Below are 19,620 nucleotides of genomic sequence, written 5' to 3'. Positions count from 1 at the left end.
GGAAAATTAGCCTAAGCAAATTAATTTAGCTACTTAGCCTGAGCCAGCAGAAAGCAATCTCAATGCTGCAAACGGCAAACAAGATCTGGGTAGCTACCGCTACACATGCTGGAATAAGGGGTTAACCTCGAGCCGGTAAAGACTCTGAGCTTTAGAAGTGGCCGAGTCGAAGCCAAACCCAACCAGAAAGGAAGGAAGGCGAGTTGGACAACATAACATAAGAAGCTGGACAACACACATGGAATGTTATGGTAAGTACATAACTTCTTTATGTGATGTTGTCCTATCTCGCCTTCATTCTTAACTGGTTGGGACAGCGTCTCTAGCACCATCTTTCTTGGATGACTCAAGGGAGGATATTCTTCAGAACAGTGGACCCAAAAGAGGCCCTGTTCCTGGAGGCCAAGTCCACTTTGTAATGAGTGATATAGGTATGAGGTCTTGCCCATATTGCTGCTGCACAAATGGTGTCAATTGGTAGTCTAGCTTGAGAGGCAGAAGAGGTTGCTACGGCTCTTGTAGAATGACCTTTTACTTTATAGGAGAGTTCTTTGTTTTGAGATTTGTAAGTAAAGGTAATACAATATGACAGTTATTTCGAAAGTGTGACTTTATACAATGCAGCACCTTTCTTAGAGTCTGAAAATGATACAAATAATTGGTTAGATATTCTGAAGTCCTTTGTCCTATGTAAGCAGAAATGTAATTGTCTATGTACATCTAGTTGGTGTAACATACATTCTGCCTTGTTGCCTTAGCTGGGGAAAAAAAACTGGTAGTTCTATGGATAGTTCAAATTAAACTCTGAGCATACTTTGGGTAGGAAGGATGGGTTTGTTCGTAGGGATAAATATAGTCCCACAAGGCTGCAATACACACAGTTCTGGATCAAAACTCTGCTCTCCATAAAGTTAGAAAAACTGTTTTATTCAACAAAATTAATAATAAAATCAAAAATTCCAAGGATTAAGCGCTTTCATTTCCTCAGCCGGAAACTTCTTCAGAATGAATGCTATTACTCTGCCCAATCTTTTATACATCCTGTTGTTGGTTAATTGATTAATTTAATTACATGCACTTGAAAGTTTACCTAATCACTTCAAATAAACTCACAACATAAAATAAACTTTTCAGTTTAGCTCACGCAACATAAACATATAAGTGCATTTTAAAAAATGTTTTCTAAAATAGTTGTGGTTGTCAAAACATGACCTGACTTACGAATCTATCCAAGTGGGATGACTTACAAATTTAGTAATTGTGTTTGTAAGCATATATATATATATATATATATATATATATATATATATATATATATATATATATATATGTAAATACATAAAATTATACAATATAAATAATATGTACAAGTGTCATATAACCATTACTAATAACTCTTGATTTTAATTCATATACCCTTACATATACTTCTGTAAATATATAATATATAAATAGTATAAATGCATACATAAATAAATATATATATATATATATATATATATTATATTTTATGAGTAAATGAATAAATAAATAAGTTAGCAAATAAATAAGTTAACATCAATTTTTAAAAAACTAAATTTAAAATGTTTTCATTTATTTTTATGTTTGTTGCTGTTCCTATTTCTATTGTGTATTTTTACCTTATTAGCCCTTAGTTTTAGGGCTGGTAAGAGTGACACATAATCATTCATCCCTGGAGGTGTGTTGGGAGTCCAGGCATAGTTGCCAAACAAGTTCTCTAGAACTAAGTTGATTTTCCCAATCCCACTCTCTACTATTTCTGGATACAATTTCCGGTATCCAAAATGTAAAATTAGCTCTTGTGCAAATTTGTGTACATCTGTATAGGGCATTTGTTTCCTTTCTCCTATTGATATCATACATGTGCTCGTATATTCTTTGCCGTAAATGTCTTTCCGTTTTACCTACATAGTATCCCCCACATAAAGTGCAGTAAGCTAAATATACTACCCCCCTGGTATAACACGTAAAATATTGTCTACCTTTAAAAGTTGTAGTAATAGAAGGTAATTTTAATTCCTCCATGTTTGCAATGAATGTACATTGGGAACATCTCCCACAACGGAAGGTGCCCTTTTTCTTGTGGTCAGTGTCCTGCTTGTTCCTTTCAAAGACTGACTTCAGATTAGGACCCTTCCTAAAACTATAACTTAGTTGTTTATTAAATATTTCAAACCTATTGGGCATGGTCTTAAAAATGGTCCATGTTTTGTTTATGTTTCCTTATTGAATTTGTGTTGGAATTATATGTCATAACAAAAAATGGGGTATTTTGGTATATATTTAAGTTGGAGACATTGTAACTAGTAGTCTCCAAGAGGTTGTCTAAAGGGTTCTGATCTATATTTGTTTCAATATTTAGTAGGGGTACAAATCTTCTCCCCCACTCCCTTATTACCTCTTCTTTTAATGGCATAATAATAGAATCTGGGTAGCCTCTCTCCAAAAATAGTTTTATGTACATAATCCATTTCATTAATAAAATCAACATAATTTGAAGTCATTCTGGCCACCCTGACCATTTGTCCCTTAATGATATTCTTTTTTTGTATTGGGTGATGATTACTGTGGTAGTGGAGGTAAGAGTTTGAAAAACATGCCTTTCTAAATATTCTGGATACATATTTCCTGTCAACATAATCTTTTAAAATTGTTACATCCAAAAAATGTACTTCATCCATATTATATTCATAAGTAAATTGAAGAAAAGTAGTAGAGTTATTAAAGTGTTCCATAACCATAGGTATGTCATCTTGTGACCCCTTCCATATTATTAGAATGTCATCCAAAAAACGGAAATAATTGACTATATTCTCCATAAAAGGGGAATTAAACACAAAGTGTTGTTCCCAATACAGCATAACAATATTGGCAAAAATGGGGGCACATGCTGCCCCCATTGCAACACCATTTAGTTGATGAAAGATCTCTCCTTGAAAATAAATAAAATTGTTTTTAAGAACTATTTCAATATTTTCTAACACTAACCTAAACTCGTTATCATTCAGGAATTTAAATTCAGTGAGCATAGCTTCAAACCATTCAAGTCCTATGTTGTGTGGTATCACAGAGAATAAATCCCTGACATCAATAGTTAAAAATGAATAGTAAGACTGAAATGGTAGTTGTTTTACTAAGTAAATCCCATGAGTCAATTAAGATGTGAGGGTATAGTTTATAAAAGGGTTTTAACTTAGTGTCCACATAGATAGCTAAAGGTTGAGTTTTAGAACCGTCAGATGTCACAATAGGCCTTAATGGTGGATTTTCAACACTTTTGTGTACCTTGGGGATTCCAAACATGGTGGATAGAAAAGGTTTTTCAACCTTAAAAAATCTGTATAATCTATCATGTATCAGACCTTGTAGTAGATTGTCTTCTATTGTCAAATCAATCTTATGATATGCTATGTTTAACTCATTTTTAGAAATGATGGTATATCTTCCCTCCACATTTAGTATGTCCATCATTTTGGTTAAATATAGCCAATTATGCATTAACACAACCCCTCCGCCCTTGTCGGGCTTCATAATTCTAACATCCGAGTAGTGTCGCTTAATATCTTCCAAGGTCTTTCTTTCTTCTACCCCCAAGTTTGGTGTACAAAAATTAATTTTATTTTGCTTATGAAATGTTCTCAGCTCTTTCATCACTACTTTTTCAAAGTTACTAATGTCATTTTGTAAGGGGGGATTACACATATTTCTTCTTACTAGATTGTGTGTTCTAGATGGATGACCACTAGTATTATTGTTAATAAATGTACTATTAGTCTGTGTCTCATTCGAAGTAGCTAAAGCTTCTAAATTTAACTTCCTAGTGAATAATTTTTTTAAATGCACTTATATGTTTATGTTGCGTGAACTAAACTGAAAAGTTTATTTTATGTTGTGTGAGTTTATTTGAAATGATTAGGTAAACTTTCAAGTGCATGTAATTAAATTAATAAATTAACCAACAACAGGATGTATAAAAGATTGGGCAGAGTTAATAGCATTCATTCTGAAGAAGTTTCCGGCTGAGGAAATGAAAGCGCTTAATCCTTGGAATTTTTGATGTTATCGTTTTATTATTAATTTTGTTGAATAAAACAGTTTTTCTAACTTTATGGACTGCAGAGTTTTGATCCAGAACTGTGCGTATTGCAGCCTTGTGGGACTACCTTTATTGGTTCCTGGTACGGGAAATTAGTGTGCTTTTACTGGTTTGTAATTCTTTTCCCGTTTCTTCCATTTCTTTTTTTACTGTTTGTTCGTAGGGATAATCCATCTTTGTGGAAAAAGCAAGTATGGGGGCTTTATAGATAATGCTTGTAGCTCTGAAACTCTTCTAGCAGAAGTGATGGCTATCAAAAGAATTGCTTTCCAAGCCAAATACTGAGATCACAGGATGATGCAGGTTCAAATGGGAGAAGAATCAAACGGGCTAAGACAAAATTCAGGTCCCATGGTGTTGGAGGGTCTTCAATGGCTAATCTTAAAATAGTGCCTTTAAGAAATGCCTTGCAAAGTCTGTGGGACATCACATTTGTTGGCCCCGATTCACCTAGATAGAAATTAGATATCACTGCTAACTGAACTCGAATAGTAGCTGCAGCTGCGTCTTCATTAACTAGCTTTGCAAAGAATTCAAGAATGGAAGCTACTGGGGCAGAGAAGGGGTCAATGAGATTATTCAAGGCCCAAGAAGAAAACCTTTTCCATTTGCTCATATATAACTCCCTAGTTGAAGCCTTATGAGAAAAGATCAGGATACGTTTCACTGATGGAGAAAGGTTAGGGAGCCTGGCTATGTTTGGAATCGGCAAGCTGTTAATGGTATGAAGGGAGGGGTGGAACATCCCTGATGCACGAGTCAGAAGGTCCGGAACTGGGTCCAGAATCCAAAGCTCCTCCTTGAGAGGAGGCAAAAGGAAGGGGAACCAGATCTGACGAGGCCAGTATGGGACGATGAGCATCAAATTCCTTACCAAGGAAATGGCTTTCTGAAGAACTTTGGGCATTAACGGAAAGGGAAGGAAGGCGTAGAGGTCACCAGAGGGCCAATCATGTACAAGTGCATCCCTTGGCGACTCCCCCAGAGGGTGGGATCTTGTTTTAGGGACCACTCATGAGGCATCAGAATCTCTCAAGTTTGTCTGTTATCACGTTGGGTTTCCCAGGGATGTGCGTTGCTACCAGAAAGCGTTGGGAGGATGTCACCCATTGCCATACTCTCAGGGCCTCTCAACAAAGGGGGTAGGATCTGGTTCCTCCTTGTTTAAGAACCTCACAACCGACAGGTCTGTCTGTATTGCAATAGTTCTTAGCGGAAGAGTCTTGGAATGCCTGCAACGCAATGCCAGAAGCACTGCCCTCATCTCTAGGACACTGATGTGCAAATGGGCCTCGTGATCCTGCCAAGAGCCTTGGACTGTCCTTCCCAATAATGCCTCCCCCCACCTGTGAAGCATCCGTGGTCATTGTGGCTAAAGGTTGTGGAAGAACAAAGGGTCGACAATGTCACAAGTGGAGTGAAGACACCATTATGCTAGCGTAATTTGGTGGGACACAGGTAGTTCCTGCATGGACCACTGAGTGAACAGTAGCCACTGCAGAATTCTCATATGCAGGTGTGCTAATAGAATCAAGTTGATTGTTCTTGCTTGTACTTTTTTCTTGGAAAGTAGGTTTTTGACTTGATGTCGTAGGAAGAACTCTTTTGGTGGGAAGTTTTGCCATCATTTGTGTTGTATCTAGATCTGCTCCTATAAAAACAATACACTGAGATGGCAACAAGGCAGAATTCCAGTAATTTACTGCAATTCCTAGGACAGAGCAGAGCTGCAAGGTGGTGTCTCTCACTTTTGTTAGGTCGTGGCGGTTAGGAGCCATCGTCTAGGTATGTAAAACACTCGGAATCCTACACATCTCAAGTGAGCCGTGACTACTGCCATACACTTGGTGAACACTCTGGGGGCTGTAGTGAGACCAAATGGCAGAGCTCGAAACTGGTAGTGACTGGCTTCCAGCCAAAAGCGCAAATGACTCCTGGATCGCCTGTCCATCTTTATGTGGTAGCACGCATCCTGGAGGTCTACACAGCACATCCAATCGACTTGTCCCAGAAAAGGGAGTAATCGACTGCAATGACTTTGACTTTCTTACTGATTTGTTTAACTTGCCGAGATCCAGGATGGGTGTCCAGTCCCCTGTTTTCTTTGGAACTAAAAAGAACCTTGAGTAAGTTCCAGATCCTATTTGGTCTGTGGGTACTGTCTAGATGACTCTTTCTAGCAACTTTTGTATTTCTAGAGTTGCCTGTGCCCTTTGACTGGGTGGAACGTCCGGGATGTTTTTTATGTTAGGGACAGGAAAAGAAAAGGGTATGGGGTAACCTCTGGATATGATGCTTTGTACCCACTTGTCTTTTATTATTGTTAGCCAGGCTTCCGGGTACAAAGATAAGTGACCCCTGACTGCCTCTAGAGACGGACAGGTGGGCCTCCTTTCAGGAGCGCTGAAAGGGCTTACCAAGGAAAGATTCCCTGTAGCCCTGACTTTGCAGACCCTCTCTGCTGCGTGGCTGACATCTCCCATTACTGCTTCCCCCTCTGCCCCTGGGGAAGAATCACCACGTGTCCTGGAAAGCTCTCTGGGCTTTTCGGAACCACATTTTTCCTCCCTTTTGACCTTTTGGATACGGTGTAGAATGTAGGGAAAAAATGGACTCCTACAGTAGAGAAGAGTTTTTCCTTCTTGTTCACACCTGGTTAGTGTGTCTGACTTTTGGCCCAAAACAGGGACGAGCTGTCGAAAGGGGTATTAACAAAAGAAGATTTACAGGGCTCCGCAAAGTCACACAAGCGCATCCAGGAATGCAAGCGCATCCAGGAATGTCTCCTTAGGGAAATTCCTGAACTCGCTGCCCTACTCGCTCCACCCACTGCATAAGAAATGAGTCTCATGGAGGAGCTGACCACTGAATTTAAGGTGGAGAGCTGAGAGGAAACCTTCTCTGCTATACCTTCAGCTACTGAACCTTGGAGAGCATCTCCTATATCCTTCAGGAGGTCTCTCTGAAGTCTGGTAAAGTGGGTGAGATAATTCAGTGATCTGAGTGCAAAGGACACTGAAGAAAAGGTGCGCTTTCCATATCTGTCCATCGTACGCCACTCCTTGTTTGACGGATGGACAGAAGAGGACGTCTCTGAAAGTTCCTTTTTGGTGGCCACCACCACCATCACAGCATCAATTGGGACTCCTTTTGTAAGAAAATTCTTGTCTGTAGGAGACATAATAAATTTGTTTGGCCTCCGAAGAACAGGCTCCACAGAGTCTGGAGACTCCACGCCTTTTGACAAACTAGGTCCATCAGTTCGTCAAAAGGCAGACACACCCAAGTGGCAGAAGGGTAATACCCAAAAGCCTTCAGGTATACAGACCACCTCAAAAGGGTTGATGGGCTTCCAGCTGCCTGTTTTAAGTTATTTCCAGGATGTCTGTGAAGGAGACATCCTCAAAGGATGACCGTGGGGACCCTTCCAACTCAAAGTCTGTATTGGATGTAACAAACTCCTCTGGGGAGTCTAAATGCTTCCTCTTGCATAGTCTTCCGAGGGACCTCTTCAGAAGGGTATTTTGTAGAGGTTTGGGAAGAGAAGGGTTCACCCAATGGAGCATCCTGAGGCTTAGAGTCTCCGCTTCTCTATGGATGCAGTGGTGCCGAGACAGATGCTGGTGCCTTTGGGGGAAGAATGTCCGGACTTGAGAGCGGACCTGTCTGTGGAGACAGCACTATCATCACCTCAAATGCCCCCCACTGATTCAAGGAAACTCCTGGCTCTGAAGAACCAGAGGGCATCCCCAGAACCAAGGGGGTTGGCTCTGAGGCAGATGTAGGAGCAGAGGTCACCCGTGCCAAAGCCCCAAGAGGCAAGTTCGGATCTGACAACTGTCTGATCTGACTCTTCTCTCCGGACCCGACCGGAGAGCATCAGCTCCTAGACTCCTTGAGTTCAGACAGAACCTAAGACGTCAGAGCAGTAGTCGGACCTGAAGACCTGGGATAGGTCTCGGTTCCAACAGTTCCACTATGATTAGTTCTAGACATTCTGGCTCTGAAGTCTAGAGATCAGATCGGAGGAGGAATCTATGGTGAAAGGGTAGGCTTGTTCGGTTGTGAAGTCCTCTGTGTTGGATCTGACAACAAATTGGTGAGCACTGTTGTCTTTACCAGCCTTCGCACCATGTGACCCGCATCATCATCATCATCACCACCAGAGAGGCTCCTTGAAGATCGAGTGGAGAGAGTGGGAGATCTTAAAGTTGGAGATACTGGTTCCAACTTCTGGGACCAGTTCTGTACACGAAATCCCAACGGCTCTGAAACTGAAGAAGCCAGGGGAGAAGGCTTCTTGAGCCCGACAGCCTTCAGGTCCGAAGATGAAACTTTTTGTAACTTTTCTGATGGCTCCGACTGAGCCTCTGAGGAAGATGACCCCCCCCCCCCCGAGTTGTCTGATTTTGAAGAGGGTGAATGGCCAGAATTTGAAGGACCCCGACCTTCTCTGATAGCTTCAGAAAAAGGGGTCTTCGATAAGACTCTCAATCAATTTATTCTTCCTCTCCAGTAGTACCCTATGACTAAAGGAGTGACATATGGCACAAGACTTGTACCGATCTGAGACAGTACACACAAACTGTATGTCTGTCCCTAGTAACCTGACCCTAAAAAAACCTGTGTATTATTTTTTTTGCTCTCTCACACTGACAAACCTTTCTTTTCTCTCTCTCTCTACAATCTTTTTTTCACCCCCTGATTATATACTTATTCTCTATGCTACCACTTTTGTAAATAATGTAATGATACCAGTAGTAGCTTCTCCTTTCTTTTCACTCTCCTCTTTGTCTTCTACGATATCTACTATCTGACTGAACCATCCATCACTCCACACCACCCCTCTCCTACACACAACCTACCCCCACACACCACATCACTAACTTACCATTATAACTCCATTTCTCTCCTGATCCCACCCACCAATCCCAACTTGTTTTCATTACAAACTAATCCCTCCTCTACCACTACTTAACACTTCTCTAACACCATACTTTATCTGGCGGCGGACCACACCCCCCCCAGGCCCCCTCTTCCTCAATATCTATATAAATCCCATTATTTGCTCTCAACAAAGCAAAGCAACCAACAAAATTCCAATACACATGCCTGGCTACTCCACAATAAACCTGACATCCTAGCCATTTCTGAACTAACATAAAACTAACCCTCAAATGTTTTGGCTGCATTTAACACATTTCTTAAACCCTGAGGGTTATAACCACCCCATGCCCAATACACAGCCCACAAGACACTGACACTATCATTTCCTTTTTTTTTTCATAGATTCTATTTCCAAACTTACTTCCTCTTTCTCAAATAACAAACAACCTACTACTTCACTTCTCCTCACCCACCTCCACCTCAATTTTCTTTTCTTCTTAGAACTGTGAATAAAAGAGAGACTCTGGCCTCACTGTTTCTACCATCTACTCGATCTTTTCAAAACCTTTGACACTATCTCTCATAACTACTTCTCTTACTAAACTATCTAAACTAAACCTTACATTAACATCCTTACTGTTTAGAAGACATCGTAGTAATCAGCAACAACAGGAAAGCCACAACCCCCACTGGTCCCCCACAAGTAAGGTTCTGGCCCCCCCCCCTCAATATTAATATTAATGACTTTTTTTTCCTCTGTCCCTCTTTGCACAATTATATTCAATGCAGATGATCAAACAATTATCTGTGCTGCCTCATCCATCATTATTGCATAATATATTTGACATGGATGATTATAACCCTGAAATTGTATAATGTTTACTGTGTAATCATCAAGTAATATGTGTGGAACTTAATCTTTTTATATAATCTGTATGTGGAGCTTTCTCCCCAGGACTCCCATTGAAATGGGTTCCTTGGGCTAATAAACTGCAACAAAGTTTCTATATATAAAGTACTACAACTTAACAAGAATAATGCTAACTATAACGGGAAAAACAAGAAGAAAAGGCATTCGAATTTAAATAGGCAAAGGCAGCGCTCTAATTTAAATGAGCTAGCCTGGTAATTTAAAGAAGAAAACAAGGGGAAAAACCTCAATGTCAAAACAGCTCTCTAACTTAAATGAGCCTGCCTATATAGTTAAAAGGAATGAAGCCCCCTAACTAAAAATGGGCTTAAGAAAATAAATTTAAGCCAGGATAGGGTAAAAGAAAGGCCTTGAAAAGAAAAATGATGGCCAACATCAAAACAACAAAGCGAACACACTAAATGTACTTAATTGAACACTAGCTATAATATAACCGTAGTTATAAACCGACGGTTTTCAAAAATATAAAAATAAGAAAATTCCACTTGGCCAGAGCCAGTAGGAAGCACCAGATCTTGTTTAGTGGCAAATGAGCTTTCCTAGGGCATGACAGGATAGGGTTTCAGCCACGAGCTAGTAGAAGACCTCAAGCTTTTGTATAAGCCAGAGTCAGAACAGAGGATCTGTTCCAAACCCAACTAGTTAAGAAAGAGAGATAGGATAACATCACATCAAAGGTTACACAGCTGTGACAGGGCTGGAAAAAATACATCATTTCTCCCAAGTAGTGGCATATTTAATAGTATGTGCCAATTATGTGACTAATATAAAAGCACCATAAATACCCTGTTGTGAAGATAGTAACAGATGCAGCCCTGATGTACCTGGAGAACAGATATGCACATATGTTCTACTGAATAACCCTTTTAGATGTAAGGGTCAGTGTACAATTGGAAAAAAATGTACTTGGAGCAACCTGCAGCACCTCCTACTAGGGTAGTCGCCACCAGCCCAGCTCCCACATGTAAGCCACATCTGAGTGAGACTGTTCTCTCACCTGCTCCGGACATGGTTAGCTGAAACGCTTCAACCTCTATGTGATGTGTCTGCGTTGGTGGTCCACCTCCTGTTGTGAACCTGTCCCTGATAGTGTCCTGTGCCTTGGCCTCAGTCTAGCCACCCACAGCGCTTATGTACTGCATCACTGCTTGCTACACCTGGTACAAGAAAGCCTTGTCTGATTTACCCTAGTCAAGGGTACATATGCCATGTTGTTGTACAGCCTACAAAAACACTTTTCTCCAGAGTTGTGATCTTTTCCAGCACCTGCATTCCCTAATCTATGTTCATGACTGTCTTTTGTAGAACTCTGTGTTTCAATATTGCCCTCCTGCCTTTATTTGGTGGCCACACACCTGTCCTCAAATATGTTAGAACTTTTCTCATACTATGTCATACTAATTGCAGCAGTGGGTATGTTACTACTTTTCAACTTCTTGCAGCATCATGCTGAGGGCAAGTGGTGAGATTTGAATAAAGGAGGCCTCATTTCCCCTGTATACCTTTTGCAATTTCTGCACATATGACACATTATGGACAGCTAACCCCCCCCCCCCCAATGGCTGGACAGTAACTTGTTACACCTCTGTACCCTGTTCTCTATCACAGTGGGCCAGGTTCAGCTGGGCAGTAGCCTATCATGCCTCTGGACCCTTTCCTTAGTCAGGGTTAGCCCCGTTACCCTAGCTGGACCTAAACCTGTCAGAACCTATTGCCACATTACCTCAAACACTCCTCTGTTTAATATATGTTCATGTTCTATGCTCACTGCAGTCTTCAGGCACTCTAACAGTTGTCCTTTCTTCTTTTACCATGTCTACATTGCAGTGCAAACACTTATCCTCTGAATTCCCATTCTTGACTTAGTCATCTTAAGTCAGTCTCCCAAAATATGGCAGCCACACTTTTTATAATGCTGCAAGTCAGGGCTCATAGTGCAGTGATTATGATGAGGTAACCTGATCTTTTCTGAATCGCTGCCATTGCACATTGCTCCATAACCCATAGTCAGAAATGCATGCTCCTTTCTCTGCATTCCGAGGTTTGATAAAAGTAGTAATGCCACCTAATGCTAGTGATAATTTCCATAGTCCACCCCTGCTGCTCAGCAATGCATGCCACATGGTATTCATAATGTGCAACCATGCATGGCTAACAATGGACATGTCATCTTTAGGCACTGGGTTGAGTAGGGTGCCTTCCTGGTGCAAGTAGCAGACAAAAAATTCCTGTGCATGCTGCAATGGATTATGAGCAGCAACTGCTGGGAGATTATGATGATCCATAATACAAAACTCTGTATCCGACCCAAGCTACCCCAAGCCTACTCCACTAGTGGATGGCAGAGTGCGCCAGTATTTAAAGCAAACACTGCATACAGCTTTTTTTGCAATGTATTCTCTGGCTGCTCTCGATTGTTTTCCTTGTCTTGTGTTGGCAGGGGCACACTGTTCTGATTCTTCCCCGTTAGCGAAAAACAAAAGTGGACACTAAACTCAACTTGAATAGAGAGGCTCACATAAACAGAAGACAGGATCTCCAAGGGGATATGTATAGTATGTAAATGTCTACCACGCAAAACTGGAACCAAGTTATCATGTACATATGTACTAATGTGCTGCAGTTTTCCCCTTTTTTGTTTTCATATCCTCTTTTTGCAGATTCAGACATGGCACAGGATGTGGCGCTGCAGCAGTCACTTGGGTCTATAGCAGCAATATGCATGGTGCTGGGTCAGCAGCAGTTACCTTAGGTTCATAGGTTGGTACTAGGCTATCGGCCCTAGGGCCTACACAAGCCTAGCCGTAACAATTCCCTGGCTATTTCTTCCACAGTATTAACTTCCCTGGACCGCTGTCTAGCAGGATGACTGACATGATCCCTGGGGTGAATTTCCTATCTCCCATCCAATCATCAAGGTTCCTTCTGAATTGGGCCAAAGAGGCGCTCTGCTTGACATGTACGGGCAGTCTATTCCAGAGTCTGGGGAGTTCCTGGGTCAGGAACCTATCTCTCCAGCATGTTTTGTTCATTGTGATGACAAGGTTTAGATCCCTGGAGCGTGCGTCTCTGAGGGATTGGGATTTCTTTAAGTGTAGCATGTCCAACAGCTCTGGGTTTGACATGGCCTTGTATGTTAAGCAGAGATCACTTCTGAGTAGACTATATACGACAGAGCATAGCTGGAGTTTTTTTAGATGGTCAGCATAGGGCATCCGCTTTAAGCCTGTGATTCTTTTAGTGAGGTATTTCTGCGGCCTTTCCAGTTGTTGCAGAGGTCTTGAGAGGTACATACCAAATGGGGGGGGGTTGTATTCTATAATGCGTCTAATGAGGCTGGTTGTCTGCAGAAGGAAGAAAGTCAACCTACTGAAGGTCAATTGGATGGCTCACTGATGGATTCAGTGGCCATCTCTCAAGGAAGGAGAGAGGCTCCTCATCCAAGAGTGGCCTGGAGGATTTTCATGGATCATCTAGTGCCAAGTGCAATCGCTGCTCACAATCAAAGTGAAATGGGAGCTGAACTTGTGCACTGGGATCCTAAAAATACTCCTTGTACAGCAACGAGCCACTAGAGGCACAGCAATGCATGTCAACCACAGAGGGACAGATATCTAGATAGGTTCACTTCTAGGCTAGCTAGTCAGCCCTTCTGCACCCTCACCCTATCCATCATGGTGCTCCCCTTCCTTATGCATCACTACCCATACACTGTTTTGGAGCTAAATCCCCTCCATCACCAAGTGTCCTTCTGTCTACATTCTTCCAATGTCCAATGTTGCCTCCCCCTTCAGTGACCACAACACCCATCTGACTTTTTATTTTGCCATTTTCTACCTGGTACCTTTCCACATATGTTCCTTATCTTCCACTCTTTCAACATATCCTTCCTTCATTATATTATATTATATTACATTACATTCCCTGTATATGCTCTTCTGCTTGTTCTTACCCATTTCTAGCTTTCTTATATCCATCTTCCTCCATTCATATGAGGTGTTGGCACATTGCTATGCTGGTGCTCTGTAGCCTACTTAAAATACTCATGCTGCAGCTATTAAGAGCTTCATTACATATGTAAACACGGACAACCAGCAGCACACCACTTCAATGAACTACTCATGTAGGTCACACGACCACCTGGGGAACAGCTAATTTCTTACAGCTCAGTAGTGTGATTGCTGTCAGTAATGAGACTACAGTAATTTACTATGCAGCCCTTTACCAAAGCTATTGGCAATATGCCGCTTCTAAAACATAGCTAAGCAGCACTGGATCACAGTTGTGTTGAAACATTTTTGACATTTAGTGCTTCATAGGAAGTTAATAGACTATTGGTCCTGAGGACCTTATAAGCCTAGCCAAGAGTTTAGCCCATGCATAGACAAATCAGCACCCAATGCCCCTACCCAGCAGGGACACGGGTGGAATCCCAGGGATGTATTTTCTTTTTCCTATCCAGTTATCCAGGTTGTGCTTAAAAAGGGGTAAAGAGGTACTCTGCTTGACGTGAAGAGGGAGTCTCTGGGAAACAAATCTGTCCTGCCAACAAGTCCTATTGACGAGGCCACATGTGCGGGTTACTCAAGTGGAGCTTGACTTGCGGATCGCCTTGTATGTCAGACAGAGATCACCTCTGAGGAGTTTGCATGAAACAGAGTAGAAGGATAGGCCTTTTAGCCTGTGTATGGTAGATTTTTGAGGCCCTGGAATTCTCCTGGTGAGGAACCTCTATGGTCTCTCCAGCTGCTGCATGTGCTTTGCGAGGTACATGTCAAATGGGGTGTTGCACGCAATACTGGGCCTTATAAGGGAAGAATACAGGAATGTTATGAACTCCTTGTCCCTGGATGAGATACCCTTACTTATGAGGTGGGCCATGTAGAAAGCTTTCCGTACAATGGAAGCAACATGGTGGTCAAAAGTCAGGTTGCTATCAATTTGGGTGCCCAAATCCCTCATGACTGACTACGTGCTTAAGATGTTGTCATTAATGTGATAATTTGTGGGGACATCACTCTCCCCAAAGGGGATGATGATGGTGATGCATTTTTTTGTATTCAGTTTGAGGCCATGTTTCTGGTACCAGTCGTTTGTTTGGGTGAGACCCTCTTGGAGAATGTACATGTCACTAGGGTAATTGATGACAGCTCCCAGCTTGCAGTCATCTGCACACTTGGTCAGTCATAGCCCACCGGTTTTGGCCTACCCCTCAGAAACGTATATCCTAAATAACACAGGCCCCAAGACCGAACCCTGGGGTACGCCACTCAATACGGGTCTACTGCTTGAGATGGTTTCCCCTATTTTGACTAGGAGGGTTCTATCAGTGAGCCAGTTAGCTACCTATCTGGTAATATATGGCTTGATGCCTAGTTGACAAAGTTTACCTTTTATGCCCAAGTGAGGAATAGTGTTGAAGGCTTTGGCCAGGTCAAGGTATGTGGTGTGCACTGTCTTCCCCTCATCCATGGCGTTGGTGACAGTCTCAAAAAGTCAACCAAATTTAACAGACATGACCTCCCCTTGACGAAGCCAAACCGTGTGGGATTGAGTATTTGGTGGTTGTCAATGTCCTTGTAATGAGTTCCATGATAATCCATTCCATGACCTTGCAGATCAGACAAGTTAGGCTGATGGGTCTCTATAACTTCCTGGATCGGTGGGTGCTCCACCTTTGTGTAAAGGGATGACAGTGGCTGTCCTCCACTCAGCTGGGACAAAGCCAGTACTCAGGCTTTGGTTGAATATGATGCCTAATGTTGCTGCAAGTTCCTGCCTGAGTTCATGTAGGATGCAGCCTAAGATGTTTCGGGTCCCATGGAGGCTGTATTTTTTGTCTTTGAGACAGCAGTGATGAACTGATCCCTAGATACAAGGGGAAGGGGGGCAGGTACTGGGAATGTCCCGATTTACTGATGGGGATGCAGGTGAGAAATTTTTGCTGAATCTGTCAGCCAGCAAGTTTGCTATATCTATGGCATTTGTACATGTGGTATCCTTGACCACCAGTTCTGAACAGATTTGGGATCTACCTTAGAGATTATGGACATATGTGAAGAAGACCTTATGATTGTCTCTAGTAGATGTGGCCAATTTGGACTTGGAAGTTTGCTTCAGAGGATTTCACTAGTGCTCTTATTTGCTTGTTTAGGCTAAGGAGAGATCACTAGAACTTTGCCCAAGACACACATATCTCCAAAGACCACTTCTGAAATGTTATCTATTAGTTAAGATGCAAAACCAAATTTAAACCACAATTTTTCAAAACCATGCACAGCAAAACCAGTAAAATGGGTAACTTGCAAGAAACTTAAGAGAAAAGCAACAACAAGAATGTGTGGGTGTGTATGCAAAATAAACACATCTATAACATATAGATATAGCTATACTTTTTAATTCAGATAAGTGAGAATTCATCAAGCTCTATACTGAAACTCCTGTTGCTGACAGAGAATGCAGCTTTTAACTATCTGGAAAAATGAGTTCTTAGTTGATGTAAGCTACATATGGATTACAAAAAGTACAAAATACCCCCCCCCCCGAAACCATAGGGATGCAACTGCTGACAAACGAGATGGACACCTGCTTTCTATACTTAGCCCCCCCCCCCCCCTTGTAAATAGACCAAGCATGAAATCCATCAGGCAGCAGCTTGCAGACAGCTTGGATGAGTGAGTTTTGAAGGGCAAGTTTAATGAATGACACATACGCCAAAAAGCGCATTAACAGTTACTCGAACAAGTCAGCGTGGCACACAGTAAAGACAAAACAACATAAAGTGAACACTGAACAGTGAAGAACTGCCTATTTCCGAATAGCACCCCAAATTACAGCTCTCAATTGAATCAGGAAGAAATCTCAACAGAATCAGGGTCACTTTTTAAATGGCAATACTATTAACTTGAGATGATGACAGAATAGAAGAATGGGAATCAATATACATTTTTGAAGCAAATGAAGTCTATAATTCTAATTATTGTCATTATTTAATAAATGTAATTCACCACCTTTTCGCAAAAGTCACCAATTTTGGAAAGATTAATAAGGGACAAAGACAAAATTTCTGCCAACATCAGAGACAATTGAGAGGTATGTCCAGAATAGGTACACAGGGCTGTTGTTTTATATCAGAAACGAGTGCTGCTGCTCTGCCTCTCTCTCTCTCCATCAATACAGTCCCAAGACTATCGTTCACAAGAAGTACTCACATTTTACTGGCTGGGGGTTAGACTGCTTTCTCCGGGGCATCTTCTGCTGCCCCTTGTTGTTCGGGTATTTTTTGGTAACCGCACACGGAACCCTCCACCTGTCGACTCCGCAGACACCGTAAAAATAACTCCCTCCCCCTGTCCGCTCATCCCCCCGACTATGTGGTGGTACACTGCTTCGTACCCAGTCTGTTCTCAGCGTTCACTTATGTCACTTTGTACAAAAATATGTTTACTTATTATTTTAGAATAAACACGTGACACTGAAACGTAATTTCACCCTTTAACCGTTCTACTTGTTTTCTATAACTCTTAACCATTTGTACGTTCTTTTACCCAAACCACAGCTGTTATTTCCGGGCAACACGATACTTTCCGCTCTGTTGACAGGTCTGTGCAATGGTGTTGTGGGAAATGTAGTATTTGATTCTGCTAGAAAGGATGTAGCTGTTATGGGAAGCGTGCACACTCAAATGCACACATAAACGCACACACTCATCTTGCACAATCGTAAACTCAACTAACTTTATGAACTCAGCTTACTGATGAAGCCACAAGTAATTTAATAGATGTTACAGCCAACTGCACAACATAAATCAACTATTTTATGGTTCACAGCTGCATATTTTATTCATGCGACAGGGAAAACTGCAAAAATGTGTTATATTTATGGGGAAAATTAATAAGTGATTTTTTTTTTAATTTATTGTTTTCTTTGCTACAACTGCCTAACAATTAAATACAAGTAAAACCACTTTGCTCGTCATGTATTAATAGTATACACCTTTTTGCTGCCCTGTTGTTCAGTTTTATTCTGAGTCAGATTTGTTTGTTAAAAAATGAGAACCCACAATTTGGATTTTTTTTACCAGTTTAATCTCATACAAATGATCCGCTGTGGCGAGTGACCCCTAACCGAGAAAAGCCGAAAGAAGAAGAATCTCATACAAATATTACATCTCAATTGTCCCTGATTTTGCAGAACGTGCGTGATTTTGTCTAATAGTCTGACGTGTTCCAGGTATTTTTTTTATTTTCTGGTAAACCGCTGATTATTAAACTTCAGAGTTGCATACTTATTATTGTTCTGAAAATGCATGTTATTGCAAATTTATTCTAGTAACATTCAAAGTGAATTAGAGTAATTTAAAAAAAAAAGTCCCTGATTTTGGTCATTTGACACCTCCCCCATTATTTTTGTCGTTGTCCAGAATTATTGAGCAAACAAATTGAGAGGTATGCATACACGTGTACCTTCAGCTCTTTCCTAAATGCAGAAAGGTTGTTTACAGCAAGTCATTTCAGTGAGCAAGTTAATACATACAGCACTTTAGGTTTTTGAATTGTATGACGATACATATTGGTCTTTGCTTTTTTCCAGGGGGATAAACCTCAATATTTTATCCTGGGCATTTTGAAAAAAAGCAGTATTATGAACAAATAGTGGTGCAGTAAAAGATACATCATATTCTAACCTTTGTATTAAACTATTAATTGCAATTGCTTTCCTGACTTATAATGTGTGTAGATCTTAAACTGTATAAGCAACTTTAACTTGTTACAAAAGCTTTGCTATTAGAAGTTCAGTTGTTGTTGTTATCTTTCGGCTTTTCCCGGTTGGGGGTCGCCACTGCGGAACTCCGGTCCGCTAATGATTGGCAGTAGATTTTCACTGCGCCGAGTTGCCAGCTCGACGCCCAACCTTCAACGAAGGCACGCCCATTCACGCATGTCTTTCGGAATGCCACTCGGCCGCTGGGAGGACATGCAGACTCCACAGAGAAGGCACTACCCGCACACTAGCTGTTAGAAGTTTAGTATGTGTATGTAAAGGTAATGTTTAATCAAGTAATGCTGCTGGCTGGATATCTTTATTGCATGGTGACCGATAGGGAATTAACAACAGTCTGTCTAAAGTAAAGAGGCTGCTGTTTAACTGACCACAGTGGTCAATTTCTGTGGATGTTTGAAAAAGTGTTAGAAGTGCACTAGTTCCATATTAATTCTAACTATTTTTGTAGACTTAAAGTAAGCTGTAGGAGTTGTGAACTCTTGCAAGTATAATGCATACCTCTCAACTTTTAAGCACATTACTTCTGTAGAAAAACATAAAGAATAAAAGGTGAATACATTATATTTTTTTCTATACTAACAGTCATTCCTGGTCTTTTCTAATTTGTCTTTCATTTCTTCAAGAAATGTAAAATTATTGAAATCCTCAAGATTTATTCCCAGTGACATGAGACAATGCAGCACATTGTACCTTTTCAGAGTTTTCAGCTATCCGATTTCCATTGAATAATAAACCAAATCTTGGATCCATAAGTTCCCATTTTTGTCAAATTATCATGCTGTTGGAGAGGGCTGTAGATGAACCACATTTCCAAATGTAAATTACTTGTATGTACTTCTAAACAAATAAATTATTAAAAACAAATCAATTTCTTCAGTTTGGACACCATGTAACATTAAAA

The 19,620-nt window shown here is 41.1% G+C and overlaps 1 protein-coding gene across 3 annotated transcripts in view; it reads right to left on the bottom strand.

Moving 5' to 3' along the window:
* ZNF513 (zinc finger protein 513) overlaps positions 1 to 17,548 on the bottom strand; it is a 436,233-nt gene extending 418,685 nt beyond the window's left edge. For all 3 annotated transcript variants that reach the window (XM_044061485.1, XM_044061486.1, XM_044061487.1), the window contains exon 1: positions 17,147 to 17,548. In XM_044061485.1, the coding sequence (XP_043917420.1) occupies positions 17,147 to 17,186 (40 nt within the window). In that variant the 5' untranslated portion in view covers positions 17,187 to 17,548. The remainder of the gene's footprint in view (positions 1 to 17,146) is intronic.
* Positions 17,549 to 19,620: the final 2,072 nt, after the last annotated feature.

This window comes from Protopterus annectens, chromosome 2.part0 (genome assembly GCF_019279795.1).
Source record: "Protopterus annectens isolate FY-2018-M chromosome 2.part0, PAN1.0, whole genome shotgun sequence".
NCBI lineage: Eukaryota > Metazoa > Chordata > Ceratodontiformes > Protopteridae > Protopterus > Protopterus annectens.
Note: the sequence above shows the minus strand (reverse complement) of the source record. Positions and strands in the feature narration are given on the sequence as shown.